The 22867-nt window shown below is 38.2% G+C and overlaps 2 protein-coding genes across 15 annotated transcripts in view; one reads left to right on the forward strand and one right to left on the reverse strand.

The window, feature by feature from the left end:
- MIA2 (MIA SH3 domain ER export factor 2) overlaps positions 1-4528 on the forward strand; it is a 109691-nt gene extending 105163 nt beyond the window's left edge. For all 14 annotated transcript variants that reach the window (XM_058738899.1, XM_058738902.1, XM_058738903.1 and 11 more), the window contains 3 exons: positions 1725-1783; positions 2651-2885; positions 3961-4528. In XM_058738899.1, the coding sequence (XP_058594882.1) occupies positions 1725-1783; positions 2651-2885; positions 3961-4127 (461 nt within the window). In that variant the 3' untranslated portion in view covers positions 4128-4528. The remainder of the gene's footprint in view (positions 1-1724; positions 1784-2650; positions 2886-3960) is intronic.
- Positions 4529-10502: 5974 nt separating this feature from the next.
- FBXO33 (F-box protein 33) overlaps positions 10503-22867 on the reverse strand; it is a 46101-nt gene continuing 33736 nt past the window's right edge. Inside the window, exons 5-6 of the transcript XR_009264415.1 lie at positions 10757-10852; positions 10503-10651 (exon numbers count right to left, since the gene is read on the reverse strand). The gene's annotated coding sequence lies outside the window, so the exon portion shown is untranslated. The remainder of the gene's footprint in view (positions 10652-10756; positions 10853-22867) is intronic.

The following is a 22867-nucleotide window of genomic DNA, read 5'->3' on the forward strand; positions in this document are numbered from 1 at the left end:
AAAGAGATTGAAGAGTGATTAGCAAGGACAGATAGAGAGAAAGAAGGGTACCATTACAAAAATTGAAGGCTGAGAAGATTTAAAGAGGGAGAGAGTAGTCAACAAGGATGAGAAATAATATAAAATGAGGACTAAAGTGTCTTTTAATTTTCCACAAAAGTAATTTCAGTGGAGTAGTGGATGTTGTAAATAGATGGCAGTGTGAGCAGCACAAAATAAGAGGCATTCCAAACAATATATATAGAACAGTTATTGATTAGAGAAGGATAGCTGTAGGGGAATTTTCTTTTTCTGTCTCATTTTTCTGTCTCATGTAGTTGGGAGAGACTTGCTAATAGAATGGGTTTAGCTGAAAGGGAGGAGGGAGGTAACAGAGAGGAAGATCTCTGAGGAAGCTGTAAGGGTGGGATTCTGAGCACAGAATCAGGGTCAAAAATCATCTATAAGGATCCTTTTCCATGATAATAGGAGGAAAGATGATAGGAATATAGTTGCTGATACATTTATTTGTTTGATTACAAAAAGTTAAGGGAGTTTCTAAGGGACTTAGTGTAGTAGGTTTGAAGAGAATGGAGGTTTAAAATGCTGAGGAGAAACATGATGTGGAAGACACAGAAAGAAAGTTAATCACTAAGCAGCTGAAAGTATGGCTAGAAATCCATCAGCTTGGAGTGGAGCCTATCTATACATGAATCTATGGTTTATTTTACCCTCAGAAGTGCTAAATAGCTCAGGTATAGGCAGAATGGAATCGGAGACTTGGATTAATCTAGGGCTGGAACATTGTCAGGCACATGTAAAATATGGCCAGTGGGGTAAGGACATTGATGACTGGATGCAGTGATGGACTTTGAAGTCCAGTTAATTAGGGAAGAAAATGAGGAGAGGAGGAAACTGAAGAGTTAGACCAAAGGACTGGAAGGTTCAGTGACAAGAACAGGTGTAGTGAGAATAACTAAATGAGTAGGCTAGGCAAAGATAGGTAGTTGTGGTCAGAGAAGAGGGTTGTTTGAATTTACCTTCTCATAGACTGAGCAGTTCTTGATGATAACAAAGTCCAGGAACATTTATTTCAAATAATGGCTAAGTTCAAATGCTAGTCTGTGTTACCTGATGGAGGAATTAGGAAGGTAGAATGAAATAGTGAAAGGAAGGAGGGAAGAAGAGAGGGAGGAAATGAAATAGTGAAAGGAAAGGAGGAAGAAGGGAGAGGGATGCTACCTTCCAGAAATCTCCTTATGATGCTCTTACAGCAGGGTTGCCTAGGAACAAGCCACAAAAATCTCTGCCATGTGCCTTTGCAGAACTTTGAATGTGCCAAAATTTCCAGTGTCCTGAAGCTGTTCTTGTGGCCCTAATGCAGGATGCTGGTATCAGGCTGGTTTAGGTACTGACAGGGGGAGTGGGGAAATATCAATTCTTTGTGATCTGGAGGTATTCTAGGAATGGAGTGATCAGTTATGTATTAAAAAAAATTTTTTTTAAAGATTTATTCATTTTTCAGAGACAGAGAGAGACAGAACATGAGGCGGGGAGGGGCAGAGAGAGAGAGGGAGACACAGAATCTGAAGCAGGCTGTGAGCTGTCAGCACAGAGCCTGACATGGGGCTTGAACTCACAGACCACGAGATCATGACCTGAGCTGAAATCAGATGCCTAACTGACTGAGCCACCCAGGTCCCCCTACAGTTATGTATTTTAATTGGTTTAATTTTTATGTTTAGATGGGCCAATGTCTTCAGAAATGGAATCCAGTAGAAATGATAGCAAAGACGATCTTGGTGTAAGTATTGAAAGTGGAATTTTATCCATGTATTCAGGAGCTTTCCAGTCTCTTGGTTTACTAGAATAGAAATTTAGCTGGCAATATAGTTGTTGATACAAAACTACTTCTCCCATTTTGACAACTATATATACTTCCTGCATAGCACTATAGCTGTTTCTTTTCTGGATTGTACTCTGTGGTGAAAATGTACAATTTACAGACTAGAATCTTAGTTTACTAAAGTTAAACGAGAATTTGGATTTTTCCCCCTTGGATTTTTATTTCAATGTTTTAAAGTATATTTTTGTTACTATGTTTACAATTTTTGCTTTTGGTCACTTTATGTTGAAAATATAAACCCCTTTTCTTTTTTTCAGTATATGCTTGATAAAGAATGTATATTTTGATACTCTTCAACTATTTTTCTTTTTTTTTCAAGTTTTATTTATTTATTTATTTTGAGAGAGTGAGCGTGTGAATGGGGGGAAGGGCAGAGAGACAGGAGAGAGAGAATACCAAACAGGCTCCACGTTGTCAGCACAAGCCCATTGTGGGGCTTGATCTCACATTGTGAGATCAAGACCTGAGCCCAAACAAGAGTTGGATGCTTAACCAACTGAACCATCCAGGTACCCTCTCTGTTTTATCTTTAGCCAGAATATTACTTTGTTTTGGTTAAAACTGTTTTCTTTTGAGTTAATATTTGTGATAGCAAAAATCAGTCTGATGTAGAAAACTGAATCTTTCTCAGGGGACTGTTAAGACTGTTATAGACTGCTTTCTGGCGAGGTGCCTAGGTGCTTTCTTTTAAACCTAAGGTTTTCAGGAACATTACTGCAAATTTTGCTGTTGTTTTAGTGACTGCTGTATGTCAATTTGTTATAGAATTTAAATGTGCCTGATTCATCTCTCCCTGCCGAAAGTGAAGCAACTGGCCTTGGCTTTGTTCCTCCACCTCTTGCTCCAATCAGGGGTCCATTGTTTCCAATGGATACAAGGGGCCCCTTCATGAGAAGAGGTCCTCCTTTTCCTCCACCTCCTCCACGGAGCATGTATGGAGCTCCCCGAGATTTTTTCCCACCAAGGGATTTCCCTGGCCCACCACATCCTCCATTTGCAGGTATGTTTTTTTTCTTTGAACTTAATATGTGTTTTATAGAGTAAATCAAAGATATAATTCTACTTCCTATTCATATACTAAGTTTTCTCACCACAAGTATACTGTTATTCTTCAAATTGGGAAGGTAGCCAACTATTAGTAGACTGTAATGAGGCTTCAACTTGATTCATCCTAATGATATGGGAATTACTCTGTGTTTCAGTAGTTGGGAAAATCATTGGCCTTTTGTAGCAGTCTTATGTTAAGACCAAAATTATTTATATCTTATTTGATAGAAACTGGTTACTGCATCAATTAGTAAAAATAATTACAACATATATTTTAACATTAAAATTACTGGCTAAAGTGTTTTTAAAAGTCTTTTTCATAAGTAGTTCCTATGTAGTCCTACTTATTTAAAACCTAAAATATGTTTATCGTGTTTGGACTAATTGTTGAATTCATTGAAATTTTTTCATAGCGTCACATATAAGAAAAAAGGAATCATTTTTTGCTTTTATATCTATACATTGCCGTTCAGAACTATAGGTTTCTGTAGAATAAATACATGGTTACCAAACACTAGGCAGAAGGTTGTTATGTGCCTGATATGGTTATTTCTCACCTTATTTCTCCTCTATTTTAAAGGTTAAGGTGAATTAAAGTGAATTTTGGGGAATTCCAAGACAGTCTTTGATATAACTAAATGTTTTAGGATAATATCCAATTAGAATTGGAAATTACTGATCTGAATTTTAAGTCTGGTGAAAATTACATTACATAAAAACTTTTAAAAGTAATGTTTATATATTTTGAAATCATTTCTGTTCTTTTCAAAAATGTTAAGATGTTAGGTTTTCATAAAATTAAAACTGTCTAAAATTAATGATATTCCCTTCAATCCTACGCAGTTGAAGAGAGAGAGTATGTTTTTTTCTCAGTGTTGTAAAAATTCATTTGTTAGCTCAAATAATTATTCTAGTGTCACTTTTTGAATATAAATATAGGTACTGTAAGTTATAAGCTAATCATTTATTAGGGCTGCGGTACAGGTGCTTAAAGTTAAAAAATGTCTTTTACCAATCTCTTTGAACAGTGAGAAATGTCTATGCACCGAGAGGTTTTCCTCATTATCTTCCCCCAAGAGCTGGATTTTTCCCCCCACCCCCACATCCAGAAAGTAGAAGTGAGTTCCCATCAGGGTTGATTCCACCTTCAAATGAGCCTACTACTGAACATCCAGAACCACAACAAGAAACTTGACAATATTTTTGATCTCTCTTCAAAAGTAATTTTGACTTCTCTCTCATTTTCAGTTTAAGTAACTGCTGTTACTTAAGTAATTATACTTTTGCTCAAATTGAAGCTTAATGGAATTTTAATTCTCAGGATAGTATTTTGTAAATAAAGATGATTTAAATATGAATCTTATGAGTAAATTATTTCCTTTTTATTTTATTCTAGATAGTATAATTATTTTAATTTGATTAATGAATTCACTATCACATAAACAATAATGGGAGTTTTATATATGTAATCTTGCAGTTGGGGATGTTTTAAACTACAAAGACTGTGTCTTTTTGCCAAGAACTGTATTTACTATGGTTGTAGACAAATGTGAAAGTAACTTTATGCTTAATTAAATAAATTTTAATTGATTTAAAGACTTGTTTGGTATTGATAATAATAAAATCAGCTAGTTTTCCCTAAATATGACTCCCTAAGTTAGTTTTTTCACTTTTCCCAATAGCTTTGGGGCTCAAAACTAGTGCTTTATATGGGTTTTGCCCATTTGATTATCTTACCAAGAATGTGCACTCTTTCTTCGAAGTGAACATGAATGACCAAAGCAACAGGTTAAAACACTTAAAAGTCAACATTGATTATATATGTATTTTAAAGTTTTATTTATTTTTGAGAGCGAGAGAGCGCGCACAAGCCGGGGAGGGACAGAGAGAGAGGGAGACACAATCCAAAGCTCCAATCCAAAGGCTCCAGGGGCTGAGCTGTCAGCGCAGAGCCCCACGTGGGGCTCGAACCCGGGAAGTGTGAAATCATGGCCTGAACTGTCGTCTGATGCTTAACCAACTGAGCCACCCAGGTGCCTCAACGTTGATTATATTTCAAAGAAAACTGGGATATTGTTTAATGGTAAGTTTTTAGAATTTGGATCTTCACTCAGTTCACTGGGTGTTCACAGTTCACTCAGTAGCATCCTGTACAGTTTTCTTTCTGGCTTGCTTTTCTTTTAATTTGTAAGATATTTACTGTTTTTAGTGGGGAATGTTGAAATTCACTATAGGAATATTGTATTGGGACTCAGTTTAATATCTTTTCAATGTTTCCTTAACTCAGGTTTGTATTCTATTATTAGTCTTCGTGTGCATTAATATGATTATGAAAGGAAAGATAAGTATAGCTAATAAATATTACAACACTTATGTTGAGAAGCTGGTTGATTTTAGTTTAGTTGTTTACTTGGAAGTTTTCTTCAGTGCCAAAACACAGAAGATTAAATATTCTTTTTTTTTTTTTTAATTTACATCCAAGTTAGTTTGCATATAGTGCAATAATGATTTCAGGAGTAGAATCCAGTGATTCATCCCCTGCGTATAACACCCAGTGCTCATCCTGACAAGTGTCTTCCTTAATGCCCCTTGCCCATTTACCCATCCCCCCACCCACAATCCCTCCAGCAACCCTCTGTTCTCTATATGTAAGAGTCTCTTATGTTTTGTCCCATACTGTTTTTATATTATTTTTGCTTTTTTTCCCTTATGTTCATCTGTTTTCTAAAGATTAAATGTTCTTGAACAAAGCAATCTGTACTTGTATTGGAACCCTTTGTGCCAGCATTTCCCCAGGTGTTCTCTGGAACACTTCTTGTGAGGTATTTCTACTTCCTCTCCATTCTCACCTTTGCCTTAGGAAAAAGGGCTAAACAGAAAGGCTTCATGAAATGAATTGTTTGGATAAAGTATTATGAAGATTGAGGACTATAAGACTATCATTACACTTCGTGTTTAAAAGCCAGGTTTGGGGCGCCTGGGTGGCTCAGTCGGTTAAGCGTCCGACTTCAGCTCAGGTCACGATCTCGCGGTCCGTGAGTTCCAGCCCCGCGTCGGGCTCTGGGCTGATGGCTCGGAGCCTGGAGCCTGTTTCCGATTCTGTGTCTCCCTCTCTCTCTGCCGCTCCCCCGTTCATGCTCTGTCTCTCTCTGTCTCAAAAACAAATAAACGTTAAAAAAAATTTTTTTTAAAGCCAGGTTTTAGGGGAAATAGATTACTTTTTTTTAATGCTTATTTATTATTTTTGAAAGAGAAAGCACAAGTAGGGGAGTGGCAGAGAGAGAGAGGGAGACACAGAATCTGAAGCAGGCTCTGCGCTAAGACACAGGGCTTGAACTCACGAACTGTGAGATCATACAGAGAGCCGAAGTCAGACGCTTAGCTGACTGAGCCACCCAGGTGTCTCTAGACTACTTGGAAATTTGTAAAGTCAAAGGAAAAAGAGAAACAATAGTGATGGAGAACATTCCATTCAAGTGGAACTTTTTTGTTTGCACCAGGATGGAGAACTATTTTGACTTAAGACAGAAGAGAAGAGAGAAGAGAGGGCAAATCAAACGAGAGAGAACAGCAATAAAGTGAAGAAACAAAATCATAGAGGAGGCAAGGAGAACAGTTGAGAGCACGGTAGAAGACAGAAAGACTTGATATGGGCTGAGTAGTTTAGAATACTTTGGGGTTCCAGAGTAAATGAACATATTTAGCTTTAAAATATTTTTTAATTAAAGAACTGTAACCAAATGGGGATAAATCAAATAATAGTATTTTAGGATGAATAGCAAGTTTTCTCCCATTTATTTCTTTTTCCCAATTATACTTCCTAGTTAGGCTCTCTTTTAATTCTTTTTTCCTATTTAATTCTGGTGGTTTTAGAATTTTAGAAGGTATGCTTATGCCTCTGATCCTTGATTTATCAACTTGATTTATTACATTTATCAGTTCATGTATTGATTCCTTGAGATGAAAAATTAGGACTTCCCACACACTCTTGCTATTCCCATTCTCCTTTCCTCTTCATTTTTGATATTTATCCAAGTTAAAGTTGTCTGTTGTTACCTTTGTAATTTTAAATTAAACCTTTGTTAATAGTTTTTTCCTTTATTCCTCTCCCCACTTCCCCAACTCTGGTCAAAATCCTATTTTCTTTTAGCTATACATTATATTTTCAGGGTTGCTAATAATAATATGCCTACAAGCATAACCATCTTCTATACTTGGTCCATAGTTGAACTAAAATTCAAAATAAACAGCATTTACATCATTATCATTATTTAAATATTGTTCACTATCAGGCCAAATTATGTATTAAGTTTACATTTCCTTCTCTGTGAATCCCAGTATCATTTCTGGGTCACCCTTAAGAGAATATTCTTAAATATCAAGGTCAATGAGTGATTTTTTTCTTACCCCACTCTCTTTTCCTGTGTTTATCAATAATAGCCTAAAATAATGACATATTTTGGTTAACTTTATACTTGAGCCAAGTCCTCTCTCTCCCTTCTTTTTTTCTCTCCCTCATATTATTTGCCATTATCATGTGTTAATTAAAAAATTCTTCATGTCTTTTCTGTTGTGTGTTTTACTATTTGTATGTTCTTTTTATTAAAAAATTTTTTTTAAATGTTTACTTTTGAGAGAGAGAGAGAGAGACAGACAGACAGAACACGAGCAGAGGAAGGGCAGAGAGAGAGAGGGAGACACAGAATCTGAAGCAGGATCCAGGGTCTGAGCTGTCAGCACAGAACCTGACTCAGGGCTCAAACCCATGGACCATGAGATCATGACCTGAGCCGAAGTCAGACACTTACCCTAACCGACTAAGCCACCCAGGTGCCCCTGTTTTCTTTTTAAACATTTTAGTCTTGGAGTCCTTTGTCCTCCTGTTGCAAACCAGGCTGATTTCTAGGCCTATGAACAGAGCCTGCCTTTTTGCTGATTTCTTGGAATTACTCCTCTGTTTCATAGAGCCTCTATCTTGCTGGGGTTTTTTGTTTTTGTTTTTTAAATTTAAGTGTTTTGCTAGAGTTCACTCTCAAGTTATTTCCTTAAAAAGGACATAGGGAATATGAAATCTGAATCTTCCTCATGCCTAAAATCTCAACCCTCCACTCCGTTTTTTGTTGTTTATACCGGTATAGAATTCTAAGTCAGAATTTTGAATACATTGTTCTTTTAACATCATTTTAGTACCAGTTAATATCAGTATAGTGTTCTTTTTTTTAACATCCATTGTTGCTGCCAAGAGGTCTGAAGGAAATTTGATTCTGAGGATGCCTGGGTGGTTCAGTCAGTTAAGCGTCCGACTCTTGCTTTCAGCTCAGGTTATGATCTCACAGTTTGTGAGTTTGAGGCCTGTGTCAGGCTCTGTACTGATGGCACAGAGTTTGCTTGCGATTCTGTTTCTCTCTCTCTCTCTCTGTCCCTTCCCTGCTTGCTCCTCTATCTCTCAAAATAAATAAAAATAAACTTAAAAATTTTTTTGATTCTGTTGTCTTTGTTGGTAACCTGATTTTTTCTTATAAAACTTTTTAGGTTTTTTTCTTTATCTTTGGTGTGTTTTTTTTGTTGTTGTTTATTTTTGACAGAGAGAGACAGAGCATGAGTGGGCGAGGGACAGAGAGAGAGAGGGAGACACAGAATCCGAAGCAGGCTCCAGGCTCTGAGCTGTCAGCACAGAACCCGACGTGGGGCTCGAACTCACAGACTGCGAGATCATGACCTGAGCCGAAGTCGGACACTCAACCGACTGAGCCACCCAGGCGCCCCTATCTTTGGTGTTCTAAAAACCACAGATTGCATCTACATGTGAGACTTTTTTCACTCATTTCTGACTAGTCCAGGTCCTCTGAGCAGATTCCAAGATGGAATTAGACATTGAAGAGATTTATTGAAGGAGAACACCTGTGAAGGATTAAGGGGAGATAGTGCAGAATTAGGTGGAGAGAACCTTTCAGATTGTGATTCAGATTGACATCTGTGAAGAGGAGAGGAGGGAAGGAAGGAGGGGTGTGTAGGAAGAGCCTCTGATTCTAGTGCAGCTCCAGGAGAGCCCGAGCTGGGCCCATGGCAATCCCCAGGACAAAGATTGCCTGGTTAGAGGAGTCCCTCACTGGGAAGGAATGGCTCTGCTCTAGGACCCTTGCATGTTCTGTTCCTGGGTGGGAGCACCCCTAGAGAGAACCCGATCTTGGTGTGAATGCTGAAGGTGCAGCACTAGAGGCCAGCAGCTGACGGTACTTGCAGCAGTTTCTCTCTTGAAGGCGGGATATGACTGATGTACTCCTGGCTGCCACATTGTGTTAGGCACTTAAACTATGAAGATGTGTGTCCCAAAACTCTGGGATTTTTTTTTTTTTTTAACGTTTATTTATTTTTGAGACAGAGAGAGACAGAGCATGAATGGGGGAGGGTCAGAGAGAGAGGGAGACACAGAATCGGAAGCAGGCTCCAGGCTCTGAGCTGTCAGCACAGAGCCCGACGCGGGGCTCGAACTCACAGACCGTGAGATCATGACCTGAGCCGAAGTCGGACGCTTAACCGACTGAGCCACCCAGGCGCCCTGGGATGATTTTTTTTTTTTTTTTTTTTTTTGGTAAGTTCCTTTTTTACTTTTTCTCTCAAATTTTTCATCTCTTTCCCTACCCCCCTCTCTCTTTTTTTTCCTGGAAAATTTTCTCAAGTATATTTTCCAATCTTTCACATAAAAGTTTTTGTTTTCAGCAATCATTACTCTTTGAGAACATTTTAAATTCTATTTTCTACTTTTTTCATAGATCCTGTCCTTTTTGTGAAGATCTAATCTTTTGAGTTTCTCTGTTGTAAATTAGAGGTTTCTTAAAACTGTTTTTCTGATTTATTTCTTTTCTCTAGGGTTAATAATTCTTCTTATTTATCTTGGGCTTTTTCTCCTTATATACTTGGTTAGCCTTGAGTTTGAAGACGAACTGGTTGGCTGATGCTAGCTTATACATAACTCTTACTGTGCAACAAAGGATAGTTTTCTTGTTTGGTTTCTTCCTGGGAGATCTTTGTGTGTGTTGGGACAGGTGGTGGGAGATGGAGGGTGGGGGTGGAGACAGAATCTGTGACTGACAGGCTTTTCCTTAGGATGACTGATAGGGAGCTGGCTAATTGGGTGTAGGTCCTCCAGATAACAGAATTAGAAGGGCTTCCTTCATCTAGGATACCGCCATTCACTCTAGAAATTTTGCTTGTTCCAAATGGCTTAATTTCTTTAGGGAGTATCTCTCTAGTATTTTAGCTGGAGACCAGTCCTGGCTCACTGCCTTGTGCTTGGGGTTGTGCAGGGAAATGGTAGTACCAACTTTTAGGTGATCTTTGTGCAGATCTTCAAGTAATCTCCCTATTTTCACACTCATACCCCAGTTGTGTACACAGTATACTAACTGGCTCTGAGCCCATCTTCAGACTCTATCAGGCATACTGACTCTCAGCCCCTGATAACAGATTCTAGGCTGTAGCTTTCTTGACCTATTTTATCCCTCAACCTAATCCCATCTGTTCTTTTGTCCCCCAGAAAATTTTGAAACGTCATTTGTTGGTGACCTCTTTTATTCTTTTCATCTTTATGGGGGTCTATTTCTCTTGGCTCTTCTTTGTGTTTATTTCAGTGGGGCCTTGAAGGGCAGGTGGTGTAAATGGACGTGCTTAGTCTGTTACCTTGAAGCTTAAGTTTTCTATCGTTGCTGTTGTCACCATCTGCAAGGATAGTTAAAGGAGTAGGTCAGAGTTCAAGATAGTGGACTGAGTATTCGTTATTTTGGACTGATAGGCAGTAAGCGTGGACATTTCAGGAAAGAATACCTTTTGGTCCTGTTTGGATAACTTTTTCTTCCACTTTGACGTTCTGATTTTTTTCAGTGGAAAATTTCAGTAGAAAATTCAGTAGAATACATGGTCCTATAAGAAAAGTTAAAATGGTCAAAAGCACAAGAAAGTCCAAGGTCACCACCCACCAAAGCAAAACCACTTTTTGCATTTATGTTGTACTTCCTTCAGTCTTTTTACCCTTCACATATCTTTTGTATTATTGTAATTATGTGTGTCTATAACTTTATATTCTTAACTGTAATCTAATATAATTTTTATTAGTCTTTGTAAAATCATTTTTAATGGTTGTTTTACTTTCCTTTTTGTGAATATAGTTTACTTGACTATTCTTTTCTTGTTGAACGCTTAATCTGTTTTTTTTTTTTTTAGAATTTTTAAAGAATTAAATAATGAAAGTTTAATATCTTTCTGCATAATATCTTTACCCCACTAGATTTAGGATAATTTTTTAGGGATATATTCCTAAAATATATTCTGGGGCCAGAATTTGGGACTGGGGACAGAGGATTGTTAAGAGGAAAGGAGATCACATTCTTTGGAACCAGGTTAGTTGAAAAAAAAAAAGTTTTTTCTTTTTAAAGCCAGACAGTTTGTAGACATGATTAAGATGATACAAATTATTTTGTGAGTATACTTGATGATTTTTATTCTGCTTCAGGTGTGGTTCAGGGTTTACTATGAATCTATTTAAAAAAGCATCTAGCCTTATAACCTTTGCAAACTAAGCTTCCTATTTTTTTTTTTTCCCAAGTAGCAGCTACTTGGACAATTTGATATAAGTGCTACAAAAGAGATGGTGTGTTTTTTGGTGGAATATGGGAGCTCTCCGATAACTGTCTGTAAAGAACAGTTAAGCTTACTACATTGTATTATGTTTTTTGCTTGTAAGACAAATGCAACTGAAACGAGTTTGAGAAAAATCAATGGAATAAATGCTGGTTTGTGTAACTGAGACTTTCACAGTTATATCCAGTGGCTTAAATTATGTCATCAAAATGTGGTCTTTCTTTTCTAATCTCTTAGCTCCACTTTTCTCTGTTAGTTTTATTCCCAGAGATATTATCTGCCCATGTAGTTGCAGCATCTTTAGATTTATATGGATGCGATAGTTAGTGTTTAAAATCCCAGGAAGAGAGATAGCCTTTATTTTGAAATTTCCAGCAGAGTTCCTGGAGATGGCTCTTACTTTTCTGCCTTGGAGTAAAGTTTCATTTCCAAACCAGCGTTTTGTGGTTGGAGGATGGGATCAGGAGCTCTCTCCTTTTGTTGGACAGGATAATCCCAGTCTGCATTACATGGAATAAATTTTCTGTTAGAAGAAGGGTTCTGTATGGATTGCTGGGCAGGCAGAAACAATAGGGTCTATTACACACAGGAACAATCTTGCACCTCTTTTCTAGAAAGCTATTTTTTTTTTTTAAGGTTTCCAACTTGCTGTATACTACTCACCTTTGTGTGGAAAATGTAAAAAAAATATTGGTGCAGGATAGGTGTGAAGTATTTTCAGAGCTCAGGAATTGTTTTGGTAGTACCTATGTCAAGGATGCATGAATTTTAAGTTAACGGAGCATAGTATGTATCTAGCACAATAGTATGATGTGGTTGCTAGAACAAATTGAGGATTTAAAACTTTTTTTAATGTTTATTTATTTTGAGGAAGAGAGAGAGAGGGGCAGAGAGAGAGGCAGAGAGAGAGAGAGAGCGGGAGAGAGAGAATCCTAAGCAGGCTCCATGCTGTCAGTGCAGAGCCTGATGGGGGGCTTAAACTCCTGAACCATGAGATCATGACCCGTCAGATGCTTAACTGACTGAGCCACCCAGGTGCCCTTGTGTGAGAACTCTTAAGTTCTACTCTTTTAGTAAATTTCTTTTTTTTTTTTTTTTGTTATCTAAATATTTTATTTTATTTTATTTTATTTTTTTCAATATATGAAATTTATTGTCAAAATGGTTTCCATACAACACCCAGTGCTCATCCCAAAAGGTGTACTCCCCAGTACCCATCACCCTCCCTCCCTTCCCTCCCACCCCCCATCAACCCTCAGTTCTCAGTTTTTTTTTTTTTAAATATTTTTTTTTCCCAACGTTTTTTTTTAATTTATTTTTGGGACAGAGAGAGACAGAGCATGAACGGGGGAGGGGCAGAGAGAGAGGGAGACACAGAATCGGAAACAGGCTCCAGGCTCCGAGCCATCAGCCCAGAGCCTGACGCGGGGCTCGAACTCACAGACCGCGAGATCGTGACCTGGCTGAAGTCGGACGCTTAACCGACTGCGCCACCCAGGCGCCCCTGTTCTCAGTTTTTAAGAGTCTCTTATGCTTTGGCTCTCTCCCACTCTAACCTCTTTTTTTTTTTTTTTCCTTCCCCTCCCCCATGGGTTTCTGTCAAGTTTCTCAGGATCCACATAAGTGTGAAAACATATGGTATCTGTCTTTCTCTGTATGGCTTATTTCACTTAGCATCACACTCTCTAGTTCCATCCACATTGCTACAAAGGGCCATATTTTGTTCTTTCTCATTGCCCTGTAGTACTCCGTTGTGTATATAAACCACAATTTATCCATTCATCAGTTGATGGACATTTAGGCTCTTTCCATAATTTGGCTATTGTTGAGAGTGCTGCTATAAACATTGGGGTACAAGTGCCCCTATGCATCAGTACTCCTGTGTCCCTTGGGTAAATTCCTAGCAGTGCTATTGCTGGGTCATAGGGTAGGTCTATTTTTAATTTTCTGAGGAACCTCCACACTGTTTTCCAGAGTGGCTGCACCAATTTGCATTCCCACCAACAGTGCAAGAGGGTTCCCGTTTCTCCACATCCTCTCCAGCATCTATAGTCTCCTGATTTGTTCATTTTGGCCACTCTGACTGGCGTGAGGTGATATCTGAGTGTGGTTTTGATTTGTATTTCCCTGATGAGGAGCGACGTTGAGCATCTTTTCATGTGCCTGTTGGCCATCCGGATGTCTTCTTTAGGAAGTGTCTATTCATGTTTTCTTCCCATTTCTTCACTGGGTTATTTGTTTTTCGGGTGTGGAGTTTGGTGAGCTCTTTATAGATTTTGGATACTAGCCCTTTGTCCGATATGTCATTTGCAAATATCTTTTCCCATTCCGTTGGTTGCCTTTTAGTTTTGTTGGTTGTTTCCTTTGCTGAGCAGAAGCTTTTTATCTTCATAAGGTCCCAGTAATTCATTTTTGCTTTTAATTCCCTTGCCTTTGGGGATGTGTTGAGTAAGAGATTGCTACGGCTGAGGTCAGAGAGGTCTTTTCCTGCTTTCTCCTCTAGGGTTTTGATGGTTTCCTGTCTCACATTCAGGTCCTTTATCCATTTTGAGTTAATTTTTGTGAATGGAGTGAGAAAGTGGTCTAGTTTCATCCTTCTGCATGTTGCTGTCCAGTTCTCCCAGCACCATTTGTTAAAGAGACTGTCTTTTTTCCATTGGATGTTCTTTCCTGCTTTGTCAAAGATGAGTTGGCCATATGTTTGTGGGTCTAGTTCTGGGGTTTCTATTCTATTCCATTGGTCTATGTGTCTGTTTTTGTGCCAATACCATGCTGTCTTGATGATGACAGCTTTGTAGTAGAGGCTAAAGTCTGGGATTGTGATGCCTCCTGCTTTGGTCTTCTTCTTCAAAATTACTTTGGCTATTCGGGGCCTTTTGTAGTAAATTTCACTTATAAAATACAGTATTATGAACTCTGTTCATCATGTTGTGCCTTAAGTCATCTTATAACTAAAAGTTTATACCCTTTAAACAGCCTCTTCCTATTTTCCCAACCCCCAACCCCTGACAGTGATCATTCTACTCTCTGTTTCTGTTTTCCCACTTATTTCAATTAGCATAATGCCCTCCAGGTTCATCCAAGTTGTTGCAAATGGAAAGATTTCCTTTTTTAGAGCTGAAAAATATTCCATTGTACATATGCCATAATTTATTCATCTATCAATGAACACTTAGTTTCCACATTATAGTGTCTTGGCTATTGTAAATAATGCTCTGCAATGAACATTGGAATGCAAGTATCTCTTGAAGCTACTGATTTCATTTCCTTTAGGTATATACCCTTAAGTGGGATTGCTGGATCATATAGTAGTTTTGCTTTTAATTTTTTGAGGAACTTCCATGTTATTTTTCCATAGTAGCCATACCAGTTTACATTCCCACCAACGTGTACAAGGTTCCCTATTATCTATATCTTCACCAGCATTTGTTATCTCTTGTCTTTTTTGATAATAGATAACAGGTGGTATCATTGCAGTTTTGATTTGCATTTCCATGATGATTAGTGATGTGGTATATGTTTTTATATACTTGTTGGTCATTGGTATGTCTTCTTTGGAAAAAATGTCTGTTCCGATTCTCTGCCCATTTCTTTTTTTTTTTTTTTCTTTTTTGTAACGTTTATTTATTTTTGAGACAGAGAGAGAGCATGAACGGGAGAGGGGCAGAGAGAGAGGGAGAAACAGAATCGAAGCAGGCTCCAGGCTCTGATGAGCCATCAGCCCAGAGCCTGACGCGGGGCTTGAACTCATGAACCGCAAGATTGTGACCTGAGCTGAAGTCAGATGCTTAACCGACTGAGCCACCTAGTCGCCCCTCTCTGCCCATTTCTTAATTGGGTTATTTGTTTTTTTGCTGTTGAGCTGTATGAGTTCCTTGTATATTTTGGATATTAACCCCTTTTTAGATACATGGTTTACAACTATTTTCTTTCATTCCGTAAGTTGCCTTTTCATTTTGTTGATGGATTCCTTGCTATACATAAGCTATTTAGTTTGATGTAGTTCCACTTGTTTATTTTTACTTTTATTGCTTTTGCTTTGGTGTCAGATCTAAAATACTGCATGACCAGTGTCAAGGAGCTTACCCCCAACTATGTTTTCTTCTTGGAGTTTTATGATTTCAGGTTTATGTGCAAGTTGTTAATCCATTTTGAGTTGATTTTTATATATGGTATTAGATAGAGGTCCAGTTTTACTTGTTTGCATGTGACTTTCCAGTTTTCCAGGTAATATTTATTGACGAGACTGCCTTTTCCCCATTGTATATTCTTGGTGCCTTTGTGGAAACTTAATTGACCATATATGGATGTGTTTATTTCCGGGTTCTCTATTTTGTTACTTTGGAATATGTGTTTGTTTGTATGCCAAAACTTTACTGATTGTTTATTACAGCTTGGTAATATAGTTTGAAGTCAGGAAGTGTGATGCCTCCAGGTCTGTTCTTTCTCAAGATTCCTTTGGCCATTTGGAGTCTTTTGTGGTTTCATAGAAATTTTAGGATTTATTTTTTTCTATTTCTATGGAAAATGCCATTGGAATTTTGAATAGGAATCGCATTGAATCTATAGATCACTTTGGGTTGTATGGACATTGTAACAACATTAATCTAAAAACGTTAGTCTGAAAAATTTAGATCTGTTAATTTGATGACCCTTTGGATTGTAAGATGTCAAAATAGTCTGTTGATTTTACTAATTTAGTAGAAAACATGTTCAAGTCAGTTAACAGACCATATTTTGGTCCTTTACAAACATTATCTTAGCTATGTTTGTATATTCTCTCTCTATATTTTTTATATAAATATACACAATATATAAACAATATATAATTTTGGTCCCTTATAAACATTATATTAACTGTGTTTATATATTCAATATATATATTGGATAAAATATTTAATATATTGAATAATATATATATTCATTCCCAAGTAACTAGAGTTCTTAGCTTCCAGAAATAATTACAGTTACAAGGTAGTGATAGATTTTATCCTGCTTGTCTCTTGCTAGTAGGTAGGCTAACCATATATTAATTGTATAATGTTTCTTATTGAAAATAAGAGTAAAAGAAAATTATACACATAGATTCTATAGTTTACATTTTCACATTCTATTCTTTGCATTTTCAGATCTTTTCACACATACGCACCATACTTCATATGTGCTAGACATAAATTCATGTACCTCCTGCATGAATTATTCTGTTGATTTGTGAGTCACTAGAATTGGTGAATACACACACACATGCTGAAATACACCAAGGGTGGTTAACACAGTTCAGGAAATACAGCAACAATACTGGGCATGGAGAATATGGAGCTTCAAAAAATGTAATATCTATGTTTTTGAAAAACTAAGTTGAAAAACTGTGTTGTCTGCCAAATAACAGTATGGTTATATTATTTAAGAGTGTTAGAATAGAAGTTGTATAATATAGGGGGTTCTATTTGGGTTCAAATATTGCTCTACCACCGACTAGTTTTATGACCTTGGACAAGATTCTTAACCTTTTTGTGCCTCCATTTACTCATATGTGAAATAGGTGTGATATGTACTACAGGGTCGCTGTGAGGATTAAGTAGAGTGCTTTCTAGTGAGGTGGTTATTACAGTGGTTGGCACACAACAGTTATTCAGCACATGTCATCTTGTTTCCTAGCTAATTTAATCAATGTTTTCTCAGAAAGTTTCACTTAAATGAATATTTTTGATTAAAGTCCATTCTTTTAAACACACACTTTTAACTATGTTGTGTGAAAACCTTCCTGAAATGTACTAAATGTTCCACTAACTTACTATACAGATGTTCTGAAGATAATACATTTTCCTATTGGTTCAGGGTTATGACATATTTATCACTGCCATGTATTTCAAGCTTATTACAGGGGTATTTGAGTCTGTTTCAAGTTCCTCCAAAATGACTTTAGATTAGTTATGTTCTCTTTTTCAGGTGTATAAACTTCTGTTCCTTTTTTTTTTTTTTTTTTTTTTAAATTTTTTTTTTCAACGTTTTTTATTTATTTTTGGGACAGAGAGACAGAGCATGAACGGGGGAGGGGCAGAGAGAGAGAGGGAGACACAGAATCGGAAACGGGCTCCAGGCTCCGAGCCGTCAGCCCAGAGTCTGACGCGGGGCTCGAACTCACGGACCGCGAGATCGTGACCTGGCTGAAGTCGGACGCTTAACCGACTGCGCCACCCAGGCGCCCCACTTCTGTTCCTTTTCAGAGTCACTCCTTTCCTCCACATCTAATCTGCTACGGTCTGAGAAATGAGATGAATAGTCTTATTAGAGTTATTCTGGAAGTAAGAATAAACGAGCTAAAAGGAAGTGGAAGTGGCTTTTCTGATGGGATGCCTTTAAGCTTTAGTGCAGGGAGTAGCTTGTTCCCACAAGGTCACAAGGTTTTTTTGTTTGTTTTTTGTTGTTGTTTTGAGAGAGAGGCTGAGCATATGGTGGGGGAGGGGCAGAGAGAGAGAGAATCCCAAGCAGGCTCTGTGCTGTCAGCTCAGAGCCTGATGTGGGACTCTATCCCATGACCCAGAGATCATGACCTTAGCCAAAATCAAGTATTGGTTGCTCAACTGACTGAGCCACCCAGGCGCCTTTCCCACAAGGGTTTTATACGTACTTCTGGATCCTTGGCTATACTCCAAATAGCTGAAGTTGTTTTATTTAATGCCTGTATTAAATAAGAATTACTCTAAAGAGAATAGTGCTTTAAATTGAAATATTGATTGCAGTGACATATTAAAACATTCTGCTTACAACCTAACCTAGACTTTAAACTCTCAGTAGAGATTTGAGCCTCTTTCATCTTACTGTGATGCATTCATCCATGAGTGAGAGAGAGGCTATATTCTGTCTTGCCTTGGTCACATTTTAGACTTGGCCAGATCATGAGCCAAATCAATAGTAAACATGCATTTATTGGTAATTTGGGTCATACTGACATTTTCAATTATAAATATTTTAAAAATACAGACAAGAAAGAAAATAATATAATGAATTCCCTTTTACTTACTACCTAGATAGAGCAAACTTAGCATTTACTATATATTTTTTTTCAAGAAAAAATGTCACAGATGCAGTTGCCCTCATGCCCATACCAATTCTTGCTCTCATGCCCCAGAGGTGAGCACTCTTGTAAAGAGGATGTGAATGTTTTTTTTTTCCAGTTAAATGTGTTTATGTATAATATGATTTATTTTTCTTGCCTTTAAAAAATGTACATCAATATCATCATTACATGTATCCTTCAGCTGTTGGTTTTTTTCACTCAATATTATTTTGAGATCATCCATACTAATAAATGTAGATCTAGCTAGTTCTTTTTCACTGCTGTATAGTATTCCACTCTGGATATGCACAACAATTTCATTCTCTTATTAATGGACATTAGGTTGCTGCTGATTTTTCATTGTAAATATGTGGAAATAAGCATCTTAGTATTTGTTTCTTTGTCGTATAAGCAGTAGTTCTCTAGAGCTGTAGTTTTCAAATGGGTACATCCCTCTGAGTATGCAAAGAATTTCCAAGTAGTATGCTTTTGGGAAAGTTGCCAGCATTTTATCTTCAGTGTGTATTCTCTTCCAGAGATGTTCTTCCCAAGGATGAATTTATGAAGAAGATGCAGGTTCTTTTTCCTACCCTCCCTTTTGCAGTTATTCTTCTCCCATTTTACAAAAGAAACACATACCTTTAATGTGGTTCTAATGTCACTATGATGTGTCATACTAAGGTGTACAAACCTTTGAAACTCTAGAGAGACTATTTGAAATATTGGTGTCAGTACTGAGAAAGTAAATAACTCTAATGATTTCTTTCAACTGATTGACTTATCTAAAAGAATTTTAATTAAAAACATTCTTTTTCAGTTAAAAATTTTTTTAAAAATGTTTATTTTTGAGAGAGACAGAACAAGAACCAGAGAGGGGCAGAGGAGACACAGAATCTGAAGCAGGCTCCGGGCTCTGAGCTGTCAGCACAGAGCCTGATGCAGGGCTCAAACTCACAAACTGTGGGATCGTGACCTGAGCCTAAGTTGGATACTTAACTGACTAAGCCACCCAGGCACCCCCAATTTTTTTTAAGGTAAGCTTTGTGCCCAACACGGGGCTTGAACTCATGACACTAACATCAAGAGTCACATGCTTTACTGACTGAGCCAGCCAAGTACCCCTAAAATAATTTTTGATGATATTTCACTGTGTTTTTTTGGTCTTAAAATTTTAGGACTTTGAAGAATGAATGCCACTGCTGTAACAAAACTCTTTGTCTTCCCATCTCCTTAATTATGGGAAAAAGATGTTTCAGTACTTGTGTTTATAAAAACGAAAAATAGGTAATGGAATTGATGTTGGACCTGACTCATTTCAGGAGCAAGTAACATCCATCCATGGAGTATGAACTGGAAAAAAACAAAAAACCCACCAAAAAACTCCAGCCTCATTCATTAAGAAATACAGTTCTGGGGGGCTTGGCTGGCTCAGTTGGTAGAGCATGCAACTCTTGATCTTGTGGTTGTGAGGTCAAGCCCCATGCTGGACCTAGAACTTACTTAGAAAAGACACAGTTCTGATAAGTTATACCAATTTAAACTTATATTTTTGATTACTTATGCATTTATTATGTATAAAAGCTAAATGTAGGAGAAAAAAGTTAACAGAGCTTTCTAAAATTATACATGTTAAATTATATATATATATATATATATGTATTAAATGTTTATTAATTTTTGAGAGAGATTGAGAGCGAGCAGGGGAGGGGCAGAGACAGCCAGAGACAGAATCCCAAGCAAGCTCCATCATGTCAGCACAGAGCCTGATGTGGGGCTCGATCCCATGAACTGTGCGATCATGACCTGAGCTGAAACCAAGAGTTGGATGCTTAACTGACTGTGCCACCCAGACACCCCTATATTTTTGTTGCAGAAAATAATCCATGAAAGACTCATTAACAAAAGTATATTATATTTGTGTAAAAAGCTGCGGGATAATTGGAACGGTTATGTAGCAGTCTGGGTGAAATCAGGGAGACAAACCACACAGTAAACAGGGAAAGCTTAATACAAAGAATTATATGATATTATATGATAAAAGAGTATAAAGAAACTCTGTATGGCCCCCTAGGTCTGAGGGTGGGCCCTCATGGTAGGACGACCTTGGAGTAGGGGGGTGTTCAGCCTTTCTTGGTGAGAGTGTGGTTCAGCCCCTGGGACAGCAGAGAAGTTCTCTGTCCATGCTGCACGTGGGGAGCAGGCAAACGGCAACCAGTATGTAGTCGGAGTCAGGGTGACAGAGATGGGAGGCCTTCAGGACCAGTGGGTGGGCCAGGTGATGGCAGCCCCACGAGTGACCCTTGGGATCAACAGGGCCAGTGTGCACACACTCCGGGCAGGCAGTGGGAGTCCAGGTGCTGGTGCAGGCAGGAGACTTTCAAAGCATGTGGGCCATGCAGCAGTTCTAGTTTCTGGGTCAGGAGGGCTGAAGGAAGGTCAGGCTGGGGCTGTAAGTCCACAGAAGCACTGTGTCTGAGCCCATGGTTGGTGGTGTTAGAGAATGTATCTAGAAGTGATATTCCTGGGTCATAGGGCAAAGGCAACTTCAACTTTACAAGATACTGTGAATTTGCTCTTAATTAATATTTTTTAAATATTTATTTTTGAGACAGAGAGAGAGCACGAGCAGGGGAGGGGTGGAGAGAGAGAGAGAGAGAGAGACAGAATCCGAAGCAGGCTCCAGGCTCTGAGCTGTCAGCACAGAGCCTGATGTGGGGCTCGAACTCACAGACTGTGAGCTCATGACCTGAGCCAAAGTCAGATGCTTAACCCACTGAGCCACCCAGGCACCCCTCAAATTTGCTCTTTAAAGTGGATATTCAGGTTCCAAATGTGTTTCCCTCTTCCTTGTCAACACTTGGCATTTTATTGCTCTCATTTGTGTAATTTTGTTATCTTTCAGACAGGAAGGATGATTCAACTGAAAATTTGTTCACAGTATACCTCCCATTTTCTTTTCACAACCAGCAGCCCAGGCTAGCTAGTAGACTGTACCAGAGTGATGCCCTTCCAGGCTGAGTTCTGGGGTGGCTAGGAGCCCTGGCTGGTTGCCTCCTGATGCTTTCATTTTCTTCTTGGCGTACAGCTAGAGTGGAGCCGGGTCTGACAGTGTGCCCTGGATAGAGAGTGGACTCGGGTACTCACTATTCGCCTGTGTGATGCAGAGGATCTATTTGTCCATCAAGGGCAAGGAGTGTCTATGAAGCTGTGAGAGAAGTATGTCCCAAGTGTCCATGAAGCAGGTAGGAAGCCCAGGTGTGAAACCCCGGATGTAGCCGGTTGGCTGTGAGGGGCTTGGAAGCTCAGGTGTGGGAGGAGGGCTCCCTGCAGGTTTCTAACTGCTTGCATATAAATCAGCTATTTTCTGTCTGTGGCTGGTGTGTGCTCTCAGTGGTCACTAAACTAGCTGCAGGGTTACGTATGGGAGACTACAAATTAGAGCTTCGTCATTATTTTGAAATACCTCAGTGAAAAAAAATCACTTGAATTTGAAATTAATTCACATTACAAGAAATCTCAACATTACATTTACCATTATTATGTTTAGGGTTGTTAGATTTAAGTGTAATTTTAGCTGCATAAAGTTTTGAATGGTTGTGAAAAAAAAGTTTAAAAATTATCACCTATTTGTGGGGTGTTTCTCATTGATGGCACTATTAAAAGTTTTAAGAGGTTACCAGTTAAAACATTTGACATTTTATTTGAAAGTTCTATACAAATTTAGTATTTTACCCCCAATCCTCTGCATTTTTTTTCCTCATCAATTATATAATCAAACAATGATTCCCCGCCCCCCCCCCCCACCTCCAGTTTTTTCTAGTTTATACCAGTGTGCTGTACAATGTATTCTGTATATGTCAGGACATGAAAAAGATTGGGAAGCATTGATATAAACATTGTGGTTTGATGGCTGGATGTTATTCACATTTGCTTGTGTGTTACTCCATTAGCACCACTTTATGTTACTGGCTTCATAAAGATCCCACCTGATTCATGCCATAAGCCCCAAGCAAGTTAGTTTCTGAATTTGTATGTTCAGCTATGAGCACACTGTCCTTACCAACACCCATCCCACCAACTCCCTATCTTCTTTATTCCTAGGGTGGTGGGGTAAATGGGAAGGTAATTTTAGCTATGTAAATTTCATATAGTTCATTAAACTAGGTTTTGAAAAGATTTTATTTAATACATTTGCTCAAAGATGATCGTGTATGTCTCTGAGCTGCTAGGCTAACAAC

The sequence above is a fragment of the Neofelis nebulosa genome, chromosome 7 (genome assembly GCF_028018385.1).
Source record: "Neofelis nebulosa isolate mNeoNeb1 chromosome 7, mNeoNeb1.pri, whole genome shotgun sequence".
Taxonomy (NCBI): domain Eukaryota; kingdom Metazoa; phylum Chordata; class Mammalia; order Carnivora; family Felidae; genus Neofelis; species Neofelis nebulosa.